General features: G+C 40.8%; 1 protein-coding gene across 2 annotated transcripts; it reads right to left on the reverse strand.

Moving 5' to 3' along the window:
- Positions 1-1493: 1493 nt before the first annotated feature.
- UBE2G2 (ubiquitin conjugating enzyme E2 G2) lies at positions 1494-20645 on the reverse strand. 2 transcript variants are annotated; one of them, XM_082221970.1, is made up of 6 exons: positions 20500-20645; positions 15943-15978; positions 15814-15859; positions 6237-6355; positions 3266-3406; positions 1494-1751 (listed from the first exon to the last, which is right to left on the reverse strand). In XM_082221970.1, the coding sequence occupies exons 1-6, from the start codon at positions 20540-20542 to the stop codon at positions 1639-1641; spliced, it is 498 nt and encodes a 165-aa protein (XP_082078096.1). In that variant the 5' UTR covers positions 20543-20645; the 3' UTR covers positions 1494-1638. The 2 variants fall into 2 exon arrangements, with proteins under 2 accessions (XP_082078096.1, XP_082078097.1); XM_082221971.1 differs by lacking the exons at positions 15814-15859; positions 15943-15978 and having other exon boundaries at positions 20500-20586.
- Between the last annotated feature and the right edge of the window lie 295 nt (positions 20646-20940).

Raw genomic sequence — 20940 nt, forward strand, 5'->3', positions numbered from 1 at the left:
CCCAAAGTAACTTCTCTTTCTCAAAACCTTTTAAAGTAGAAAGGTCTTCTAATTCAGGCACAACTCCCACAGAAAATCACTCTCGTGAAGTCAGGGCTTCATGCTGCTAAAAAAATGCCTAGATTCAGCTTCTGCTGTGCACTGATGAAATTATGAGAGCAATTTTTCCTGGAAAGTATGCCACTGTAAAAAAAAAAAATGAAATTGAATTTCAATGCATGAAATTTCAGAGAATGATAATCCCTTTCAATCAGAAATTGATTAAATTGTAAACAGTATAAAAGTAATTAAAATGCAAGCTTAAGCAAGAGATATTAATAGTATTTCTTGCCATGTAACTTTAAATTTGGCATTCTAAAGTAGTACAGATGTAGTAAGAAATGGTTGTCAACTGCTATATAACCTGGCTTTGAAATACACATCAAGAACCAGTTTACTGCTCAGTTGTTCCCAGCCAGTAAGAAAGTAAAGCAATAACTTTTATTTTCCTGGTACTAGACTAAGAAACTAGGGGATGTCTAGTACTACTTTAGTCTAGTGTTTCCAAGATAAAGATTCCCTCCCACAGCACACTCAGGAAAATAAAAGAGTAACTGAAGTTGAATACCATCAAGTCCTTCTAATCCAAATAATATTCACACTTGATTTTGTTCTCCAGATTTCTATTAGGAATACAGTTTGGGTGACATTAGATTTAAGACAGCCTCTTTGCATTAGGTTTAAGTGCTGTCAGCTGAGGACGGAAGATTAACTTTGGAAAGACTGCTCTGCTGCAATACAAGGTATTTCCAGCATATCTTATGAGTAGAGATAGCTGTTAAAGGAAACCAATACATTTTAGAAATGAGGATTATTTATCAAACTTTCTGGAGTTGTACCAAGTTCAAATAATGTCTCAAGAGGAACTCAATAGTGTTTGAAGGCTTTCAAAAGTAGCAACATGAAGGCTTACATTTGGGAAGGTTAACTGCTGTACCTGGAAGCAAGACACTGATTACATTGGCCACTTCTCTGATTTACCTCAATTAGATACAGTAACTCACTTGCTCTCAAAATACTCTTGCCCAGCAGCTTAACTATGTTCTCATTTGACTTCAGGTGTGGTTGCTTTGTCTTAAGGAGGAGAGAATCTGAGGCCTTCAAAAATTACATCCAGTTATGAAGTAAGACATCCTTAGAACGGCATTTCTCCATTTCCAGACAAGGGAGTCCAATGGTGTTCCAGCAGCTTTCCATGGTTCTGGGCAGTTATTAATTCATAGATCTTCTCAACCCCATTACCAGAAAGTGCACAGTACTGCACTGAAAAGGGTTAAGAAAATATAAATATAACTGAAGAGACACAGACGCTATGCAATGCTCCCATGCTTTCACTAGTGCAAAGAAACCACAGCACTATGCAACCTTTCTCCTATGACTAAATCCACTTGTATTGCAGCTACTTACATGTCTTAGATGGAGGAAGATCCCATCTAAGACATGTAGAGAGGAGGGAGAGAGGATGTGTGTGGTATTAAGACACCCAGTCAAAAATTTTGCAAGATTTGCTTTTTCCTATCAACACGGAGTACTGCCATGTGTCTGCCTGATAAAAGATCAAATACTATGATTGTCAAATGTCTCAGTTCCTTCCTTTTTTTAAAGCCCAAGTGATTTCTGGACTATTTGCTTGGCTATTTTGTTAAACTGCTCTCTGTCTTCCCGCCACATTTTAGAAGCATCCACGTTGGCTCCACTCTCATCATTCGGTTCTGAAAAGGGAAATAAAAGAAAAATTGGGTTTAGCATTACATCTGAATGCACCCTAAGACTCTGACTGGTCCTCTGCCTCTTCAATTTCCTTCCCTACTGCTTCCAAGGATTGCTGGCACCCCAGACCACCTTGCAGAACTGAAAGGTACACAATGTACAGAGGTGCCTCGCAAGACGAAATTAACCCGTTCCGCGAGTCTCTTCGTCTTGCGGTTTTTTCGTCTTGCAAAGCATGGCTATTAGCGGCTTAGCGGCTATTAACGGCTTAGCGGCTTTAAGAAAAAGGAAACAAACTCGCAAGAACTCGCAAGACGTTTCGTCTTGCGAAGCAAGCCCATAAGGAAATTCGTCTTGCGGAACGACTCAAAAACCGGAAAACTCTTTCGTCTTGCGAGGCATTCATCTTGCAAAGTACCACTGTACTGGACTCTATACATGGATCACTGACCCAACTAATATTTTAATGGGGCTACTAAGTATTTACACTATACCACAACTGCACGTGCACTGTGTTAAAGAAATGGAGTCGCAGAATTTGAGGCATCAACAGACACAGAAAACTGCCAGTACATATAGGGACTGAAAACAACTCCAGGATTGTAGGTTAGGTGGTGAAGCTGGCTCACTGAACAATTTAGTTTGGCAACCCATATTTGACGGTCTGAGCTACTCCATCTTCATTTAAATTGGACCTATAAGTTTGGTTTTGAATTGGTATTTGGTTGTTGTTGTTAAATTTGTAGCTGTTTTGACAGCAAATTAGTAGAATGGTGGTTTCTTAATTAAAGCAAATCTCACAATTCCTTGAGATTTACTTAAGCCAAAGTTTATGTGCATAAGCACATACCATTCATGTCTGCAGGGGCTTACAGAAATAAGACCTCAAATAATGACTATTTCAATGCCAGAATGAGTAGTATTTTTCACCCTTGTCGTCTGAACATACTGCAGTTCATCAGCTTGCCTTGCACTTTGCCATAGAGGGAGAGTAACAACTTTCTTCTATTTAGATAAACAATGAACTATCTGAACATAGGATTTTCAACTCATCCTAAGGAGCCCTTGCTGGATCAGGCCGAAGGCCCATCTAGTCCAGCACTCTGTTCTTGCATGAAGATCCTGAGCACAACAGCTGCGAATCCCAGATACTGGCATTCAGAGGCATATTGTCTTCAACAGTGTAGTACAACATAGTCATTGTGGCTATTAGCCAGTGACAGCCTTATTCTCCAGTCTTCAAAAGTAGCAACATAAAGGCTTACATTTGGGAAGGTGGACTGCTTTACCTGGAAGCAAGACATTGATTAAATTGGTCACTTCTTCTCTTCGTAGACACAATTTATCTTAAAGAAAAGCCAAGGCCAAATCTAAGGGAATAGTAGACTACATAAAAGAGAACCATAGCTAAACAGCTTCTAAGGTGGCTGCTGAAACTCTTGTTATTTTAGCAGCCCATTAATTGGTTGCTGCTTGAACAGCTTTCCTAGCTTACTGTTTGGAGATGAACTCATACCTGCCAGCATGCTGACCACTGACAAGAGGATCTTCTCCACGCTCTGTACTGGGCTCCATCGTTCTGCGCTGCTCTCATAGCCCATGGGATCATCCCCAGGAGCATGAAGAATAGAAATACAAACTCTCCCATCTGGATAAACTGTGGAGAAGAAAAGTATTTTGTTCTTTAGCCTCCTCTACACAACAGTCATTTAAGAAAAACAGAAAGAAAGTGGAAGAATCTAGGAGGCAACAGTATACTTTTTGCAACTACAGAGCTAATATTCTTAAAACACACAACTTTCTAGATAAAAAGGAGGGGTCAATAGATCAATTTCTGAGGGATTCCAAATTCTCCAGTGTAATATGTTTCCCCACATGCTTTCTGTCCAAACACTGCCCATCGTTTATGCATTTTAGGCTACAATCCTAATCCTTTTACATGGGAATAAATCTCATATAACACAATAGAATTTACTTCCAGTTAGGAGTGCATAGGATTACACTGACATTAGTTCTTATTTTAAGGTGTCTTAAAATAGAAGGACAAGTTCCGCCTCCCCAAAATACTCCCCTAACAAGTAGGTCTACAGCCTAAAAGATGCTAGATTTTTAAAATTCAACAAACCTTTGGTGCACTTTTAACAGTCTGCCTTGCACTAGTGTTTTGTGCCATTTTACTGTTTTTCACTTTGAATGAGATGGAGAAAGACCATGCTACAAATATAAATTGGTATTGCACTTCTAACTGAGTGACTGGGAGAGAGATTTGGTTCTTCACTTTTATTTTCTCTCTCATGCCCCCCAGGGTTGTTCTTCCATTTGTCCAGCTACTCTCCACCCAAAATAACAGCAGAGTGAAACGGGTGGTAGAAAGCTGCCAGGCACATTTTCAAATCTCCCCTTCAGCTAATTTCTGTGCAAGTTTGAAACTTGTTAAGTGCTATATATAGGTTACTGTGTTTACTCCCTCATTACAGCCTTAGGGTAGGGAATGGTTGTTGTTGGTCTATCCATAGCTGAGGGAAAGGGAGAGAAGACTTTGATGGATCTCTATTCTGTAGAGGAGGCACATAAATAGAAGATGCAAAGATGCTTTGAAAGTCCCAATAGTCAAACTTAGGGGAAATAATACATGAAAAGAGAGTTAATCACACAGAGCTGAATTCAACATCATGCTAATACAATTGTTCTGTTAGTGCAAGCATTTCCGCTTGCCAGATGGAACCATCTTCCCTCGCATGCCCTGCTGCTGCTGCTGCTGCTTTCTTCTTCTTTGGTGATCACTCGCAGCCGATTAAGATTGTCTTCCATGAACATGGTCTTAAGAGTGAGTCCGTAAGTGACTGTGGAGGCCAATTCTGGATCCACATGTCCTTCTGCAGGGAGGACATAGGTTTCCGGGTAGGAGTTGATCAAAGTGAGGGTTTGCCAAATGTACCTTCCTCTTAGCACATTTCTCCCTTTCGTCCTGAGCTTAAAGTCTTCAAAGTCCATGACACTTTTGGTAAAGTCTGTTCTCCAACTGGAGCACTTGCAGGCCAGTGTCTCCCAATTGTCGGTGTTTATACTACATTTTTTAAGATTTGCCTTGAGAGAGTCTTTAAACTTCTTTTGCTGACCACCGGCATTACACTTTCCATTTTTTAAAAGTAGTTGCTTTGGAAGACAAAAATCAGGCATCTGAACAACATGACCAGTCCAACGAAGTTGATGTTAAAGAATCACTGCTTTGACACTGGTGATCTTTGTTTCTTCCAGTACACTGGCATTAGTTCGCCTGTCCCCCCAAATGACATGTAAAAAATTTCAGAGAGAACCTTTGATGGAATCTTTTGAAGAGTGGCAATGGCCTTTATAAATGGTCCATGTTTCACAAGCATACAGTAAGGTTGGTAGTACAATAGTTTTGTAAACATGCATTTTGGTTTCCCTGCTAATGTCCCGGTCCTCAAACACTCTGTGCTTCAATCCGGAGAAAGCTGCACTCACAGAGCTCAGGCGATGCTGGATTTCAGCATCAGTGTCGGCCCTTGTGGAAAGATAGCTGCCCAGGTAAGAGAACTGATCAACATTTCCCAACATTACACTGTTAACTCATGCTCTGCAGAGCTGATTTAGGAGGTGGGGGGGGGAGAAAAGCCCCACTGCACTAGTGGGACTCATTGCACAGATTCCCACCAGAACAATTATTTAATTGAATCTGGTCCATGCTTTTGGTGGGCGTCATTGTTCTTCTTCTCCAATTGCTACTTCATGGTACCTATCCATCTGCCTATAATGCTCCTAGAGAAGTATCCAGCTCTCCTGTTATTAAAGACATGGAATTCAGAAAGGAAGTCTCAACCCTGTGATTTTTTTCTTTTAAGACAATGGGAATTACGCAGAGGCCAACTAGTTACTGTTATCAGTTGGGCAAACAAAGACAAAATATCACCAGAAATGGAGCTACTGACGAACTAAATTGATCTCATTGGTAAATCTATATGTCAAGTATTTGTAATCTCAGGCTGTAACTCAAACCTCTCCTCTCCCCTACCAACAGGACTTTATGGACACAAGGTGGATAGGGCAGAAGTTCAGATGGGGAAGCAAGGTTGCTGATCCTATCATGTGATGGCAGTGAGACCAGCTTAGGTTCCAGCAGATCCCAGGCTAGCTCAGCCCTTCTATCTCCTCCATTCTATTTCAGGGCATTTTACATTATGAAATTACTTACATTAAGGGTATATGGTATACAGAAGATCACATCTTGTACTTTGCTTTATTTTGTACCACAATTCAAAGTGGCTTACAAGTAAAACATAGTTAAAAGGTGTTAACCAGTGACTAAGTACATGGTTCTCTAATTGTGTAATAATGAACAACAACAAAAATCAAAGGGTAGGTCCAGATAGCTGAAGTGCCCGTTAAGCTTTTGTTAGATAGCTGGACTTGATGACATTCTTTACCAATGTAGAAACCATCAAGGCACTATTGGTAGAACTTACTGTTGGGATGAAACATCTCACATGTGAACCTCATCTTTGGAGGACTTAAAGGATAATCAAGAGGAAAACTCAGAATAGCAGGGAAAACGCCATACTCAAAGCATGTGTCTTCTGGGCCCCTGAAACAAAAGAAACATTACATCTATGCAGCATGGAAACAGTTGGCACCACTTTCAAACTAGTTCCAAAATAATAGTTACTAAAAATGGAAGTTGATGGTAATCAAGTATTTCAGCAGCACAAGGAAGTCTCTAGATTAGTAGATACATGCAATTATAACATGGAAGTAGTTTCCAGACTGTATGAATTGAATAACTATAAACTATTTAGGAGAGTATTCTCCATTTCAAACAGATCAATCTTCAAGAGGATATCCAAGATGTAATCCAGTAGAGATTTGGCAAGCATCCTTGCTGCTAACTTTCAGGGAGCTCTTGAATATCTTTTATGCTGACAGACCCATTCAGTTGTTTAGATTTTGCCAAAATGAGTGAGTCAGTTTTACGATTATTGCATGTTGTTTTTATGTGTATATATTGTAGTACACCACCTGGCTATTTTATGAGTGGATGGTTTATATATATTTTCCTAAACATAAATAAGTTGCTGATAAACTATAATTGATGTTGTAGTCATAGTGCTTTGATGCAGCTGTACATTTGGCACTGCCATAGATGACTTACTGAGTCAGCAATCATACTCAAGAACCAAGGCTAAAGAAGCAGGGGAAGTCTGTGCTGCAGGGATCACCACCACTTGCTTCCTCCACTAATGGCAGTTTAACAGTCATACATATTTGGAATCATTAAATGACCCCAGGAGGATAACTTGCATCACTTTGTATGCTATGGCAGTAGAGAAGTGGATCCAGCTAGTGGGCCAGATGGAAGAGACTCTTGAGAGTCTGCAAGAAGATCAAACCTATCCATTCTTAAGGAAATCAGCCCTGAGTGCTCACTGGAAGGACAGATCCTGAAGCTGAGGCTCCAATACTTTGGCCACCTCATGAGAAGAGAAGACTCCCTGGAAAAGACCCTGACGTTGGGAAAGATTGAGGGCACAAGAAGAGGAGGACGACTGAGGATGAGATGGTTGGACAGTGTTCTCGAAGCTACAAACATGAGTTTGATCAAACTGCAGGAGGCAGTGGAAGACAGGAGTGCCTGAGGTGCTCTGGTCCATGGGGTCACGAAGAGTTGGACACGACTGAACGACTAAACAACAAGCGCGTCAGATCCTGAGTTCCTCCATTCTCAAGGCCTGCCCACATGACATTACCAAGAGCCATTTTTTCCTTTGTACTATGGCAAGCCACACTAGGAAGAAAAATCTGAAGTTTATCCAAGTGGGGTTTGAAGTTACCACCAATCAGCTGATCAGCAGTAATGGTGATTTGGCTGGGCTTACATTTTTCTTTCTAATGCAGCATCCAACTGTACATAGAGAGCAGCATCTCCACCTGCCCCTCACCTAACGTCATATATAATTTGTGATTTAAAATAGCCTCAGTTTAAATCACTCCACCTGTTGGGGTCTTTACATACATAAGCTGTATACAGTTGTATACATAAGCTGTTACTATAAATATGAAATAGGATTAACTCTCAGTTATTATTGTGTTTTATTTTGTTTTAAAGTTCTAACATCCAATATTGGAGGTCTGATTCCTAATACCAGGTTAAGAAAGTGATTTTTTTGGCAGCAGGGGGCGAGTGCTAAGTTATTCTCAATGGAAATGCATCACTAAATACTACAGCTAAGCTACTACTTGGCTCAACTTTCACTGCAAAAGGAGAGAATCAGAAACCCTGTTTTCTCACCTAATAATAAGGATACAGCTTTTCTGACACACTATTTTTACACTTATGCTTTTGCAACCAAGTGATCAGGCCCAGATTAGGCTCAATGCTATCACATGACATAGAGCAGCAAGCTCAGTTTCCAATGGATCATGGGCTGCCTCAGCCCTTCTCCCTCCTTAGAAAAGACCCATCTGGGGGCTTCCTGCTGGTCTCTGCAAGAGGCCATCAGAGACAACTCTGTCCAATCCACACAGCCCTACACTCGTCTACTTGCCATTCTACAACTGGTGATTTGTCATAGGTAATTAACAGCATGCAAGCTTCCATGCTAGATGGTAACCACTTCTACAGAAGCTGCTTCAGCATGGGCCACTATAGGTACTAAACTGGTCCTGTCTCTCCCAACACCTTGCTTGGAAACCACAGGTGACAAGAAATTCCATGCAAGCGAGTGAGTGGGCTGGCAAAGGAGGGACAGGTCTCTTTAGCTGTTCTCAGCCTGTTTGTTAATTTTCTGAGCTTGTCATAGAAGACAAGAAGCTTGTCCCTCAGCTCCATATGTTAACTGCCAGCCCAATTTGTGGAAAGCACATTTACCCTACTTTCTGTGCCACTTAAACAAAATATTAGACAAGTAACTTTGGTGAGCTTATTTACAAGGCTATACTACACAGTGAAACCCAATGTGTACTGAAAAATTCATGCTGTTTTTTTAGAAGCCTTGATTACAAAGAGTTAACTTGTTCACATCCTCTCTAACCTAAAACAAGAAGCTGAAAGGGAGAGAAATCAAAGCTTGCACATTAAATTACTAGGAAGGTCACAACACTGCTTAATTACCAGGGTGTGTTTATTCAATTATGCTCAATCTGTCTCCAAGGCATGTTCCAGATTTTAGTGCCTGCACGTTAAGAGATATAGCCTACAGGTGCTTGATCTTGCTACTTTGAAGACACTATTATAATGCATGGACAAAAGTGTCAGAAACTGCCATTTGCAAGGCATTGTATAACCAATGTTTATTATTTCTATAATGGTCTGATGGAAAGATGTGCATGTTAGATTTTAACACAACAACTCAAGTAATAAAAGCAACTTCAGGATACGCAATTAGGATGTGCATGCTGGCCAGACTTCAGACTTTGAAGGTAAGTACACCCAAGGTGCACACCCAGATTATAAATGGGGTTACATACACACCAAGCACTGACCATAATTTTTGGCAAGCTAAATCATTCAAAGTGGAAACTTCCACCTGTATGTCCATAGCTTTTCTAGACAGTAATGAACATATGTTTCTGAGCACTGCTGAACAACAACAACAACAACAACAAACATAGGGCTGAATTTCAGAATTAGAGTCCTCATAAGTAATAAGTATTAGAAGTAGGAGTTTCAACCTTTGCTACCTCTCTATTGTTATTTTATTTCCCTCCTACAAATGCACAACCTGTGCCTCTCATTTTTTTCTCAGTGTCACTTCTAGCATATTTCTTCTCGGGTCTAAACAGCTTCTCCTCCTCTAGAAAACAAAAACACCTCCCCTCCTTTTTTTCTTCAACAATCACCTTGGCAAAAAAAATATTGGAGCCATCATAGTCTAGCCAAGTAGAACTTCACTATTACGCGTTTCTCCTTCCAAAAACAGAACAGGTTCTTCTTTCCAATCTGTTCACCTAATATAGCTTAAGTGCATTGAGCAGAACCCCTTGGAGGGCCTTATTTCACCCTTTAATTTCTGTGCTTTTGTCGAAGACCACCCAGATAGTTTCATGCCTGAGCAAGGATTTGATGCTGGTTCTCACATTCAGATCCAACACTCAAGCAACAAGACTATACTAACTCTATCACTCTACCCACTTGTGATTCCTGGACTGGGATGGCCTTGCAACACTATTATATGCTCTGTTTATAGGCAATTTTGACAAGTGCTATGTTTAGATGTTTTATTTTAGAAGAACCTTTATCTGCTTACAAGAACAGTGTTTTTTGATCCTCAATCACCTGAAGTTTCCTCTATGCTTCCCTTGGTCTGGTCAGGATGCAATCCCATACTTTACCTGGGGGAAAACCACCGAACTCGGTGGAACTTACTTCTGAATATATATATATATATATATATATATATATATATATATATATATATATATATATGTTCCTCTGTTTATAATGAGATATATGTTGCTCACTCTGGGTTGTAACCAAGTCATGCTAAGGTCCACTGATTTAAATGGGTCTATTCAATGTATGGCTGTTGGATACAACCCTTAAGTCCTAAAAGGTAAAGGTACCCCTGCCCGTACGGGCCAGTCGTGACTGACTCTGGGGTTGCGTGCTCATCTCGCTTAAGAGGCCGGGAGCCAGCGCTGTCTGAAGACACTTCCGGGCCACGTGGCCAGCGTGACAAAGCTGCTCTGGCGAGCCAGCACCAGCGCAGTGCACGGAAACGCCGTTTACCTTCCCGCTATAAAGCGGTACCTATTTATCTACTTGCACTTAGGGGTGCTTTCGAACTGCTAGGTGGGCAGGAGCTGGGACCGAACTACGGGAGCTCACCCCGCCGCGGGGATTCGAACCGCCGACCATACGATCGGCAAGTCCTAGGCACTGAGGTTTTACCCACAGCGCCACCCCTGTTTATAATGAGATATATGTTGCTCACTCTGGGTTGTATCCAAGTCATGCTAAGGTCCACTGATTTAAATGGGTCTATTCAGTGTATGGCTGTTGGATACAACCTTTAAGCCCTAGCAGAAAGCATTTCTGCTGTACTGTGAATGTCCAAAGAGACAACAGCATGGCTGTAGTAGGTGTTAGAAATTGCAAATGTAAGCCTTATGTATATGAATGGGGCAGTAACCTCTGCTATTATAGGCAAACTAGAAGTGTCAGGTACCTTAACCTCTTAAAGGAACCATACTCTATGTTATTCAGAATGAAAAGTGATGAACGCTCTATTCACTGAAGTAGAAGATATTTGGCATGCATTCCAAGTTACTACAAAAGAAGAAGTCTAAATCATAGTGATAATAAATTATTTATATAAAAAGTAACAGCTTTGTAACTTTGTTTTTATACTTTTGATTTAGCTCCAATTTATTTTTTATCATTCTTCACTGCTTTTATTTTGTTTGTAATATACCCTGAATATTTGTTAAAAAGTTAGGGTATAATACTGGAATTAAATAAGGTTGCGCCAGTTATTTCACTATCCCTATGCGCGTGTAGCAGAAAAAATTATTTCAGCTTTCCAGGTGCTGGGAGCAAGTTCTAAGTTAGAATTTTTCCAGTACTCTGACTCCATATTAGGTAGTACAGAACTATCAAAGCAACATTCTGAACCAACATTCCCCATGTGAAAATTGCCTCTGTCACCATAGTAGGAAGAAATGATATAGCTTCCACCATAAAAGCAAAATACATGCTTAATGTCTCCTATTATGGCACTGTAGGATGCAATTAGGTATTTTTTTAAAAGAAATATCATTTGCATATTTAGACTGGAACCAAATGGATTTTTTTGGTCCTAGAATAACAAATTATTTTCCAGGGCAATTGATCTTTCTGGATCAAAGTTGATCATTGCCTTTTATTTGTAAGGCAACTACAATTTCCCAAGCTAAGCTATTTCTTTGATATTAAACAAGAAAAGCTACTCACTTCTGGGAGAAGAGAAATAGCATGCCTCCTTTCTTTGTCTAGTATTATGGGAACTAGCAAGAACATACCAATACTTTAAATCCAACTCTTCATGACCCCATGGACCAGAGCACTACATTACAAATAAGCATTACAAATAGCATTACAAATAAGTAGTAGTAATAAAAACAAAAACCTTGGATCAGCCATTAGACACACAACTTTCAGATGCCTAGATCTAGAAAGGTAAAGGTACCCCTGCCCATATGGGCCAGTCTTGCCAGACTCTAGGGTTGTGCACTCATCTCACGCTATAGGCCGGGAGCCAGCGCTGTCTGCAGACACTTCCGGATCACGTGGCCAGAGTGACAAGCTGCATCTGGCGAGCCAGCGCAGCACACGGAACGCCGTTTACCTTCCCGCTGGTAAGCGGTCCCTATTTATCTACTTGCACCTGGGGGTGCTTTCGAACTGCTAGGTTGGCAGGCGCTGGGACCGAACGATGGGAGCACACCCCGCCGCGGGGATTTGAACCGCCGACCATGAGATCGGCAAGTCCTAGGCGCTGAGGTTTTACCCACAGCGCCACCCGTGTCCCTGTCTAGATCTATAGCACATCATAAATTCACTACTGTACAGAAAAGTTATTCCTAATCTAAGCACATTTTAAATGTGATAATAAATAAGTCTAGGTAGTTTTACTGCTACAATTTCTAAGGGGTTAAACATTAATACTTCCTCCACCCTACCCCCATAAACTTTAAAATAGCGACACTGAGCAAGTAGTCACTTGTTACAGACTGTATATCATTCTTCCAGCTCTCAGTACATAATGGTTGCTGATAATTAGGTGCAATACAGTAATATAAACTATAGCGCAGAAAAGTACAAACAGAAAGATCAAGGGACTGAAGCAACTTCCCTATGAGGAAAGGTTACAACGTATGGGGCTTTTTAGTTTATAAAAAGGTGAATGGGGGGGGTGACCTGATGGAACTGTATAAAATGATGCCTCTCCCATAATTCCAGAAGCCAGAGTCATTCAAAAAAAGCTAAACGTTGGAAAATTCAAGAGTGACAAAAGGAAGTACAGTGGTACCTCGGAAGTCAAATGGAATCCATTCCGGAAGTCCGTTTGACTTCCAAAACGTTTGGAAACCAAGGCACGGCTACCGATTGGCTGCAGGAAGCTCCTGCAACCAATTGGAAGCCGTGTTGGATGTTCGGATTCCAAAGAACATTCACAAACTGGAACACTCACTTCTGGGTTTGCAGCGTTCGGGAGCCAAAACGTTTGACTCACATGGTGTTTGGGATCCAAGGTACGACTGTAGTTCTTCACACAACACATAGTTAAACTATTGAATTCGCAACAAGATGCAGTGATGACCACCAATGTGATTGGCTTTAAAGAGCGGATAGACAAATTCAATATGCTTTTAAATACTCATTCCTGGGAGTCCTGAGCGGGAGCCTCATGTATTGCTTATGGTTTTCCCATAGGCATCTGGTTAACAGAGTGCTGGACTTGAGGGGTCCTAGCAGGGCTCTTATTTCTTGAAACACCATTCACATGTAGCTCAAGATATAAGAAAAACTTGGAAGTTTTCAAAAGTTAGTGGTGTCTTGCGTTTCAGTGACACATGACATAAAAATATTATGACAAACAGCCATAAATTTACATGTATCTTGGAGCATAAGCAAAAACATTATAACAGTAACATACAATTACAGAAAATAAAAGGGTAGAAAACCTTCACATAAACATATGGAACAAAAGAACAAACACTTATGGGAGGTCAGTTAATGATATAATAATTGTTTTTAAGCACATTTGTGTGTTTTTTCCAATTTTTATGAAAGCAGCTGCAATCCCTGCTCCCAAAATCTTACAATGCACAAAGGGGAATTCCACAACGAAGTAAACATTTACACTAAACTGAAATATAATTACATTTCTAGACAGCTTTCTGAAATATTGGCTTAAATTTGTACTTGTTATTTTTAAGAGCAGCCTTTAGGCTAGCCAAGTTCTAACAATGAATACTTTTGTATCATTTTAGTGGGGTAAACTGTTGTGATAATGAGCACTAACAGTTTTCAAATGCCATTCGTTTTGAAGTTAATAAAGCTAAGTGAGAATAGCCTGATAAGAGAGAGAAAATACATTAATCTCACATATCAAGTTAATTGATTTACGCAACACAGCACTCACACGGTATGAAGCTGGAAGTCTTTATGCATTCCCATTATCTAACACTGCCTATTTGCGCTTTTGATGTGACAAGATCAAAAGTGAGCATTTATTTGCTTTAGAAATTGTGCACAAGATCACAGCACTTGTTTTCAGGCCCTAAAAACAAGCATAGTTTTACCAAAGTGGACATACTACTGGCCATGAGATGGACACAGCAAAACTAAATAAGATTTTTTTGCTAAAATTGGGTCTTGTTCCACGTAAGTTTATTAGGATCAGATGCCAACCAGTGTTTCTTTTCAGCTTTAGCCACACTGAAAATATTCAATATATGATGTTTCAGCAATACTAGTTTTCATCATGAAATGCAAGGCTTGGTATTTCTGGTATGTTTGAATAGCAGTCATTCTCATCACCCTTCTAATCTCACTCCTGAAACTTCAGACTCTACACTTTGATATTCACATCTACATAGAATTAAATTTTTCAGAAGTCATGAAAGTATTACAGCTCTGTAGTTCTTCCAAACTGAGCCTTTAATACAGTAAATAAAAAGAGATGCCTCATTATTATTAGCTTAATCTTTATTGGTGCTACTCATAAATTAGGCACTCTCATTATCAATGCAGCCCTTGATTACACCTCCACTACAGTGGGAAGGGAAGATGCTGATACACAAATTCCTTGAAAAAATGTTCAAAGTACTCTTTCCATATGTACATGTGTGTTGCAAGGCAGAAAATAACATTTGGTATTTAAGAACTACAAAAAAATGACCCTGCTGTATACCGGCCACACTTCCTTCCAAAGCACTGGTTTATTATAATCCAAAGTTTATTTTCTTGCAATTTGACTAGTAGCCTGATGCACAAAATTAAGCATGTGTTTCTCTATTCTATCAGCTATGGCCACACAATCAAAATTTGCAGCAAACTTGTAACAGTTAGCTTGTTACTTTAACACCCGCCTTTCTCATTAGAAAAAGCCTCCCAGAGGTATACAGACTATTTTAATTTCTTCCAGTGTGTCTTAATGCATACTGTACTGCTACAATTTTCCAGAGCTATGATCCTATCTGAAATTTTATACAGCACATTGCCAAATAACACAGAAAGAGTGCACTTCAGAAGAGGAAAACCGGACTTCAGAGAAATTCCAGATCTTGAGATTTGTGTCATATTGTTTGTGTTCCCATTGTCTGTACTCTTCATTTCTGAAACATTCCCCTGACACTGGCAAGTTGAGTCATCTGCAAACTTCACAAGACAAACCCCAAAAGTTGGGGCTATGGTAAAGAAAGCCCAAGTCTTTCCAACAGCCAAGGTCCCCTTTGAGTGAAAATGGGATGCACAAACCCTCGTTAAGATAAACGTGGAAAATAACTCCCCTAAGGTTGGCTAGACCTCAACAATTTCACCACCTGTTTCATCTCAATTAAAAAAACACCTCGTAGGTGAGAGCACAATGCTGAAAAGTCTCTCTTGTTCCTATGTGGCTATGAATAAACTAGGTGAAATTCAAGACACTAACACTATTTCTCTTCTTCATTATCTGAGTCTGTCCCAGAAGGTGTGGTGGCATGCAAAACTCTTAAGTTCTTTCAGTACTAAAGGCCACATATGAATTCAACAAAAAGGAGAAGCCCGCTTGGTTGGCAAGCATTGCTTTTTGTTTCATTTAAGACAAGAAAATGAGATTATTATTGAACTCGACAACTTGCCCTCTTTGCAAGCTGGCAAAGCTTTTATCTTTTCAGAACGTATTAAGAAGACTTGTGTTGGCAGGTGGATAAATGCAACCTGAACTGTTTCAGGGGAATCCCTAAACTTGATACTCCATTTATTAAAAGATGCACATAGGATTACTTTTTGTTCTCTGAAGTCCACCAGCAAAATGTATGTAGATATAATTTTGAAAGAATAATAGCTTATAAACTTACATTATCAAAGCTTCCCATTCAAAGAAATTTTCTTCATTCATAGGCCCTATTTAAAGACAAAATGTATTATTTTATTTAAAGTTATCCAATTTCAAGGTATACAGATATAAAATAAATAGGATTCCTTACCAGCTACTATGCCTTCTGGTGGATTCAAGGTCAACTCTAAAATTAAGAATAAATATTTTAAAGTATTTTTCCTCAGTTCATTAATACCACAAAAACAAGGCATTTAATATTCTACCAAGACAATCTATATGGCCACAATAATTTCTGACAGCAATAACAGATAACTCAACACACGGAAATGATTTAGAGTAAACTTTATATCCTACTATTTTGTTTGTTTCTTAGTTTGCTTGCTTGCTTGTTAGGGTAAGCACACTCACAAGGAAATAAGCCTCGTCGAATACAACTGGACTTACTTCCAAGTATACATGAATTATCAGTATTCTTGGAAACCCAGTTCTCGCTTTAAAATTTTCACCCTCCACTGTTGGAAGCAGTAAGCTTCTGAATACCAGTTGCTGGAAACCACTGTTGCTGTCAGGCTCGGGTTCTGATTGACTGCTTCCTGGAGGCATCTGGATGACCACTCTGAGAACAGGATACAGGACTGCGATGGCTGCCAATTAGTTTGTGGGCCTGATTCAAAGTGCTGGTTGTGACCTATAAAGCCTTAAATTGCTCAGGTCTGCAACACCTGAAGGCAGCCCTCTTTAGGGAAGATTTTAATGTTTAACAGACTACTGTATTTTAATACTTTGTTGGAAGCCGCCAAGAGTGGCTGGGGAAACCCAGCCAGATGGGCAGGGTATGTATGTATGTATGTATGTATAAATAAATATTATTATACCTCAAGAACAACCTCTCTTCATACCTGGACCTTGTGATCACCATAAGAGGCCCTTCTTCATGTGTTTCCTCCACAAGAGATCCAGAGGGTGGCAACACAAGAATGGGCCTTTTCTGCAGTGGCTCCCCAAGGAGATTTGGCTGGCCCCTTCATTATACCTTTAGGCGCCAGGCGAAAATGTTCCTCTTTAAATAGGTCATTGACTGATTAACATCTTATACCCCTTTTAAATGTGTTTGGGGGAGGGGGGTTGTTAGTTTGGGGTGTTGTTGTTTTTATTAGTTGTTTTGTGTTTTTATCTTGCATTTTAATGTTGTGAACTGCCCTGAGATCCACGGATGAAGGGCAGTATACACATTTAAAAACTAAAAAATAAATAGATGGGCCACTGGTCTGATCCAGCAGGCTTTTCTTATATCCTTAAATCTAGTTCTCACTGCCACAGAGATGACTTGTTTTATATATAAAACAAGCTTGCATTCTATCATTTATATCGAGGCATGCAAAAGTATGTATATGAATACAGTCAGCAAGCAATAAGCATGAGATCCTACAGCTATTCAAGTTTTTATTTATTTTAGCTGATGGAATCTATTAGGCTTCCTGGTTCCTAAACTGGAAGGAATTCCATATCATGTTCTATCAGTGCAGCATTTCTGCTTGCCTGGTGGAACAATTTCCTCTCTCTCCTCTCCCATGCTCAGCTCTTGGAGTTCTACTGACCACCCCTACAAGCCAATTTGGGGCCTGTGTGCATGGCACCTTGGGGCTGACAGGGGCAAAAGCCCTGTTGTGCTAGCAGAAGTCCCTGCATGGGCTTCTGCTAGCAGAGCCAGTTGGCTGAATCTGACCCACAGTGTTCATTAACAGGTGCCGACTCCAGCATTCCCAAACCTAGGACCCTGCAGGGGTGTTTTGGACTGCAACTCACATTAGCCACAGGCTAAGGAAGGCTGGCATATTCTTACCACTTTTCAAGTTGTTTACAACAATAAGATCTAGAATGTGAGATGATGGCAGGAGAAGAGGACAGGAGAAGTGAACAGGAGTGAAAAGAGGAGTTATTGCTCTCTCTAGTGGAGAAGATGGAAATATCAGCATCAAATGATTGTTTAAAAAAAAGTGGTTCTCAAACTCCCCCCACCATGGACTACTTGAAGATTGCTGAGGGTCTTGGCAGACTACTTAATGATTTTTCTGCCTACGGAAGCAATTATCATGTGCTATGGTAGATGTTGTATGATTTTTTAATTGTATTTTTGTTGTTCCCTTTATTTCATATCTATTTTGTTATATTTACTCCATAGAATTCAAACTGTAATGCAATAAAATGTAAGACATAACATAATCTATTAAAATACAATTAAAAATCATAGAATCATATTAATATTTAATGGTTTTTTCCAGGAAAAATGAATTTCATTTGCAAATTACCCTAACTTGCATTGGAAAGCTAACTGATGCCCTAGAGAGTGGTCTTATTTAGCACATTTATTTTACTTGTATTTAGTAAACAAAGCTAAAAAAAGGTATTGAAACAGTTGAACTTGCTTAATACTGTACTGCTTTTGCAATCGGCCTATATTCACTGTTACTATTGATACGGAAGGGGGGGCATGTCTTCTTCACCTCCTTCTTCGCTACAATATATCCATTTATTTCCAATTGTCAATGTCAAAAGGGACTAAAATCTATAAAATTCATAGAAAATCAACGTGCCAATTTGCTCAATTTCTCTAGGACTCCATGACACCTCCCCTGTCCTCCATAATCCCTCAAGCAAGATGTCAAGACCCAAATCCTGTCAAATCACTCTGTCAAGCCTTTCCTCCGGGCAAGGCCAGGTGGCAGACCATGCATACATGGACCATTGTCTTCTCATCAGGTACTCAGGATGTGCTTATCTGTGCATATCTCCAGCTCTGCATATTCCCCCCTCCCTCCTCCATATGTTAATCCTGTGTGACCCAACCTCTTCTTAATGTATTCATGATGTAATCTGTGTAACCCAACCTCTTCTTAATGTATTCATGATGTAATCTGTGTAACCCAACCTCTTCTTAATGTATTCATGATGTAACTGGGATGTATTTTGCACTGTATTCTGGGACATGGAGGGAAATTTCAAAAGTTCATGTCACCCCTTTCTCGCTGTTCAATCTCGCCTTGAACCTGTTGCGCAATAAACTTGGATCTTCTGCAGTTTGCTCCTGTCTCTGGCTGAGCTCATTTTCTTCCACAGGGACCCGCGGACTTAGTCCGACGAGCTGGGTGGCAGAGTAGCCCCGCACCCAGATTTTAGCGTAACACTATTAAACTTACGAAACAGAAAATTTTCTGTGGAGAATAAAGCACTGGAGAAATTTCCATCCCACATAAGTGAGCCATGTATTTGTTAATTTTTGTGTTTATATACTACCATTCAGAGTTAAACACATGAAAGTACCTTTACCTTTATACCTTATGATATAAATTTGACAAGACTGCTATATTAAGAGGATTTTTCCCCTGAGTCCAGCACTTTCCCATAGGCTCTGCTGCAAGATACACAAGAAACTGCCTTATGCAGAATAAGATCATTGATCTATTTAGCTCAATACTATTGAGCTCAATACTCAATGAGCAGCATCTTTCCAGAACTTAGAGCTGGAGCCTCTTATAGTCCTACCTGGAGATGCCACGCACCTGGGGCAAATGTCAAACACTGGGATACATAGCTGACTGCAGCAACCGTAGCTGACAGCCCAGTTAAGGGTTTCTCATGATTAGCTAATATGGCACTAGGTTTGTCTACTGTAGACTTCCTAAGCAGTCTATATGAAAAATATTACCTTCTTTTTGGCATCATCATTCCAAATTCTCTTACACACTGGTAACTGAATGACCAAACAAAACACCTTCCACACAGCAAAAACTAACTCTCATATTTCTGTTCAAGTTATTAAATAAAACAGCAGAGCAGAACCCTTTGTTTGGTGCTGTCTAATTCAGACACAAAAGAGAAGCAAGCGCTAAAGTCTCGGCTACATTGTTAACACTTCAGACAGTAGCACTTATTACACTATGCCTTTGTGCAAAATTTTGTTTTGTTTTTCAAATATAAACCACTGAAGGGACTTGGGAAATTGATATTTCTATACCGGCTAAGGAAAACACCCCACACCTTTGCACATAAAAAAAAAAAAACATGTCAAGGAGAATACTACTATATAGAGTGAACCAAGGGATGGGGAACCCATGGCCCTTTGGACAATGTTGGACTACAATTCATAGCTGTCAACGTTTCCCTTTTTCAAAGGGAAATTCCCTTATTCCGAATAGGATTCTTTGGAAGAAAAGGGAAATGTTGACAGCTATGCTACAATTCCCATTGACTATACTGGGCGGGCCTGATGGCACTGGAGTCCCAATTACTTCTGGAGGGCCGAGGGCTCCCCACCCCGAAGAGAAACTCTTCTCTCTCGACGCACCAGATTTCCACATACAGGGGACTGATGTGGGGGCGTGGGGCAGTTCAGTCCCAAAAAGCCAAAGCCAATTTCACGGAAAAAGGAGTTTCCCTTGCGCCTGATGAATGTCTGCCCTGGCCCGGGGTGCCAGAGACTGGCGTGACTGGACGGAGGAGCTCGACGAGGAGTTAGGGGAGCAACGGCCAAGGGACTCGGAAGCGTCGCTCCGAAGCCGGCCGGCCGGGACTGCCACCCCCCAGCCCCACCGCCACCCCCAGCAACGGAGCCCAGAGAAACGGCCGGAGGGGACGCCGCTTCGTAGCTCCCGCCTCTCCCTCAGAGACAGACCACGGGGGCGCCTGCCCTCGCCTCCCCACTCACGTTTATACTCCGCCATCAGCCGCTTCAGCGCCGTGCCCGCCATAGCTCAGGCAGTGACGAGGGCAGTCGGATCCGGCGCCAGCTGTTGCGCCTCGGGTCACCGGAACCATCCGAGGAGCCACTTCCGGTTGCCATTTACCATAGAGAGGCCGCTCCCGGAGGAGACTCTTCGTTCTCTCCCTAGAGGTAGAAACAAGTAGAGGGAACCTCAGCTTAAATGTTTTCGATCGACCTTTCTGCTCGCTGGGGGGAGGGGGAGGGGAGCGGAATAATGGTAATCGGTAAAGAAAGCATGCATTTCTCCTTCTGCGACGTTGGGAAGCGGGCCTCACAACCCAAATCAGTCTAGATTTTCTGGCTCGGTTGCCACTCGTGGGGAAATGTCGCGTTTTTTCAGGGTTTTGGGCAAAGTGCAACCCATCGGGTATGCAAGCCAACGGA

The sequence above is a fragment of the Podarcis vaucheri genome (genome assembly GCF_965113315.1).
Source record: "Podarcis vaucheri genome assembly, chromosome: 5".
Lineage (NCBI taxonomy): Eukaryota > Metazoa > Chordata > Lepidosauria > Squamata > Lacertidae > Podarcis > Podarcis vaucheri.

What these genes read in the sequence shown, in the direction of transcription:
- UBE2G2 (XM_082221970.1), bottom strand. Translation starts at nt 20,542, where the DNA reads ATGGCGGGCACGGCGCTGAAGCGGCTGATGGCGGAGTATAAAC. An exon ending in GAATGGGAAGCTTTGATAAT is followed by an intron (nt 6,356 to 15,813) that starts GTAAGTTTATAA and finishes CTTTTGTTTCAG; the next exon opens with GGGCCCAGAAGACACATGCT. An exon ending in AGTGGTCAGCATGCTGGCAG is followed by an intron (nt 1,752 to 3,265) that starts GTATGAGTTCAT and finishes TTCCCTTTTCAG; the next exon opens with AACCGAATGATGAGAGTGGA.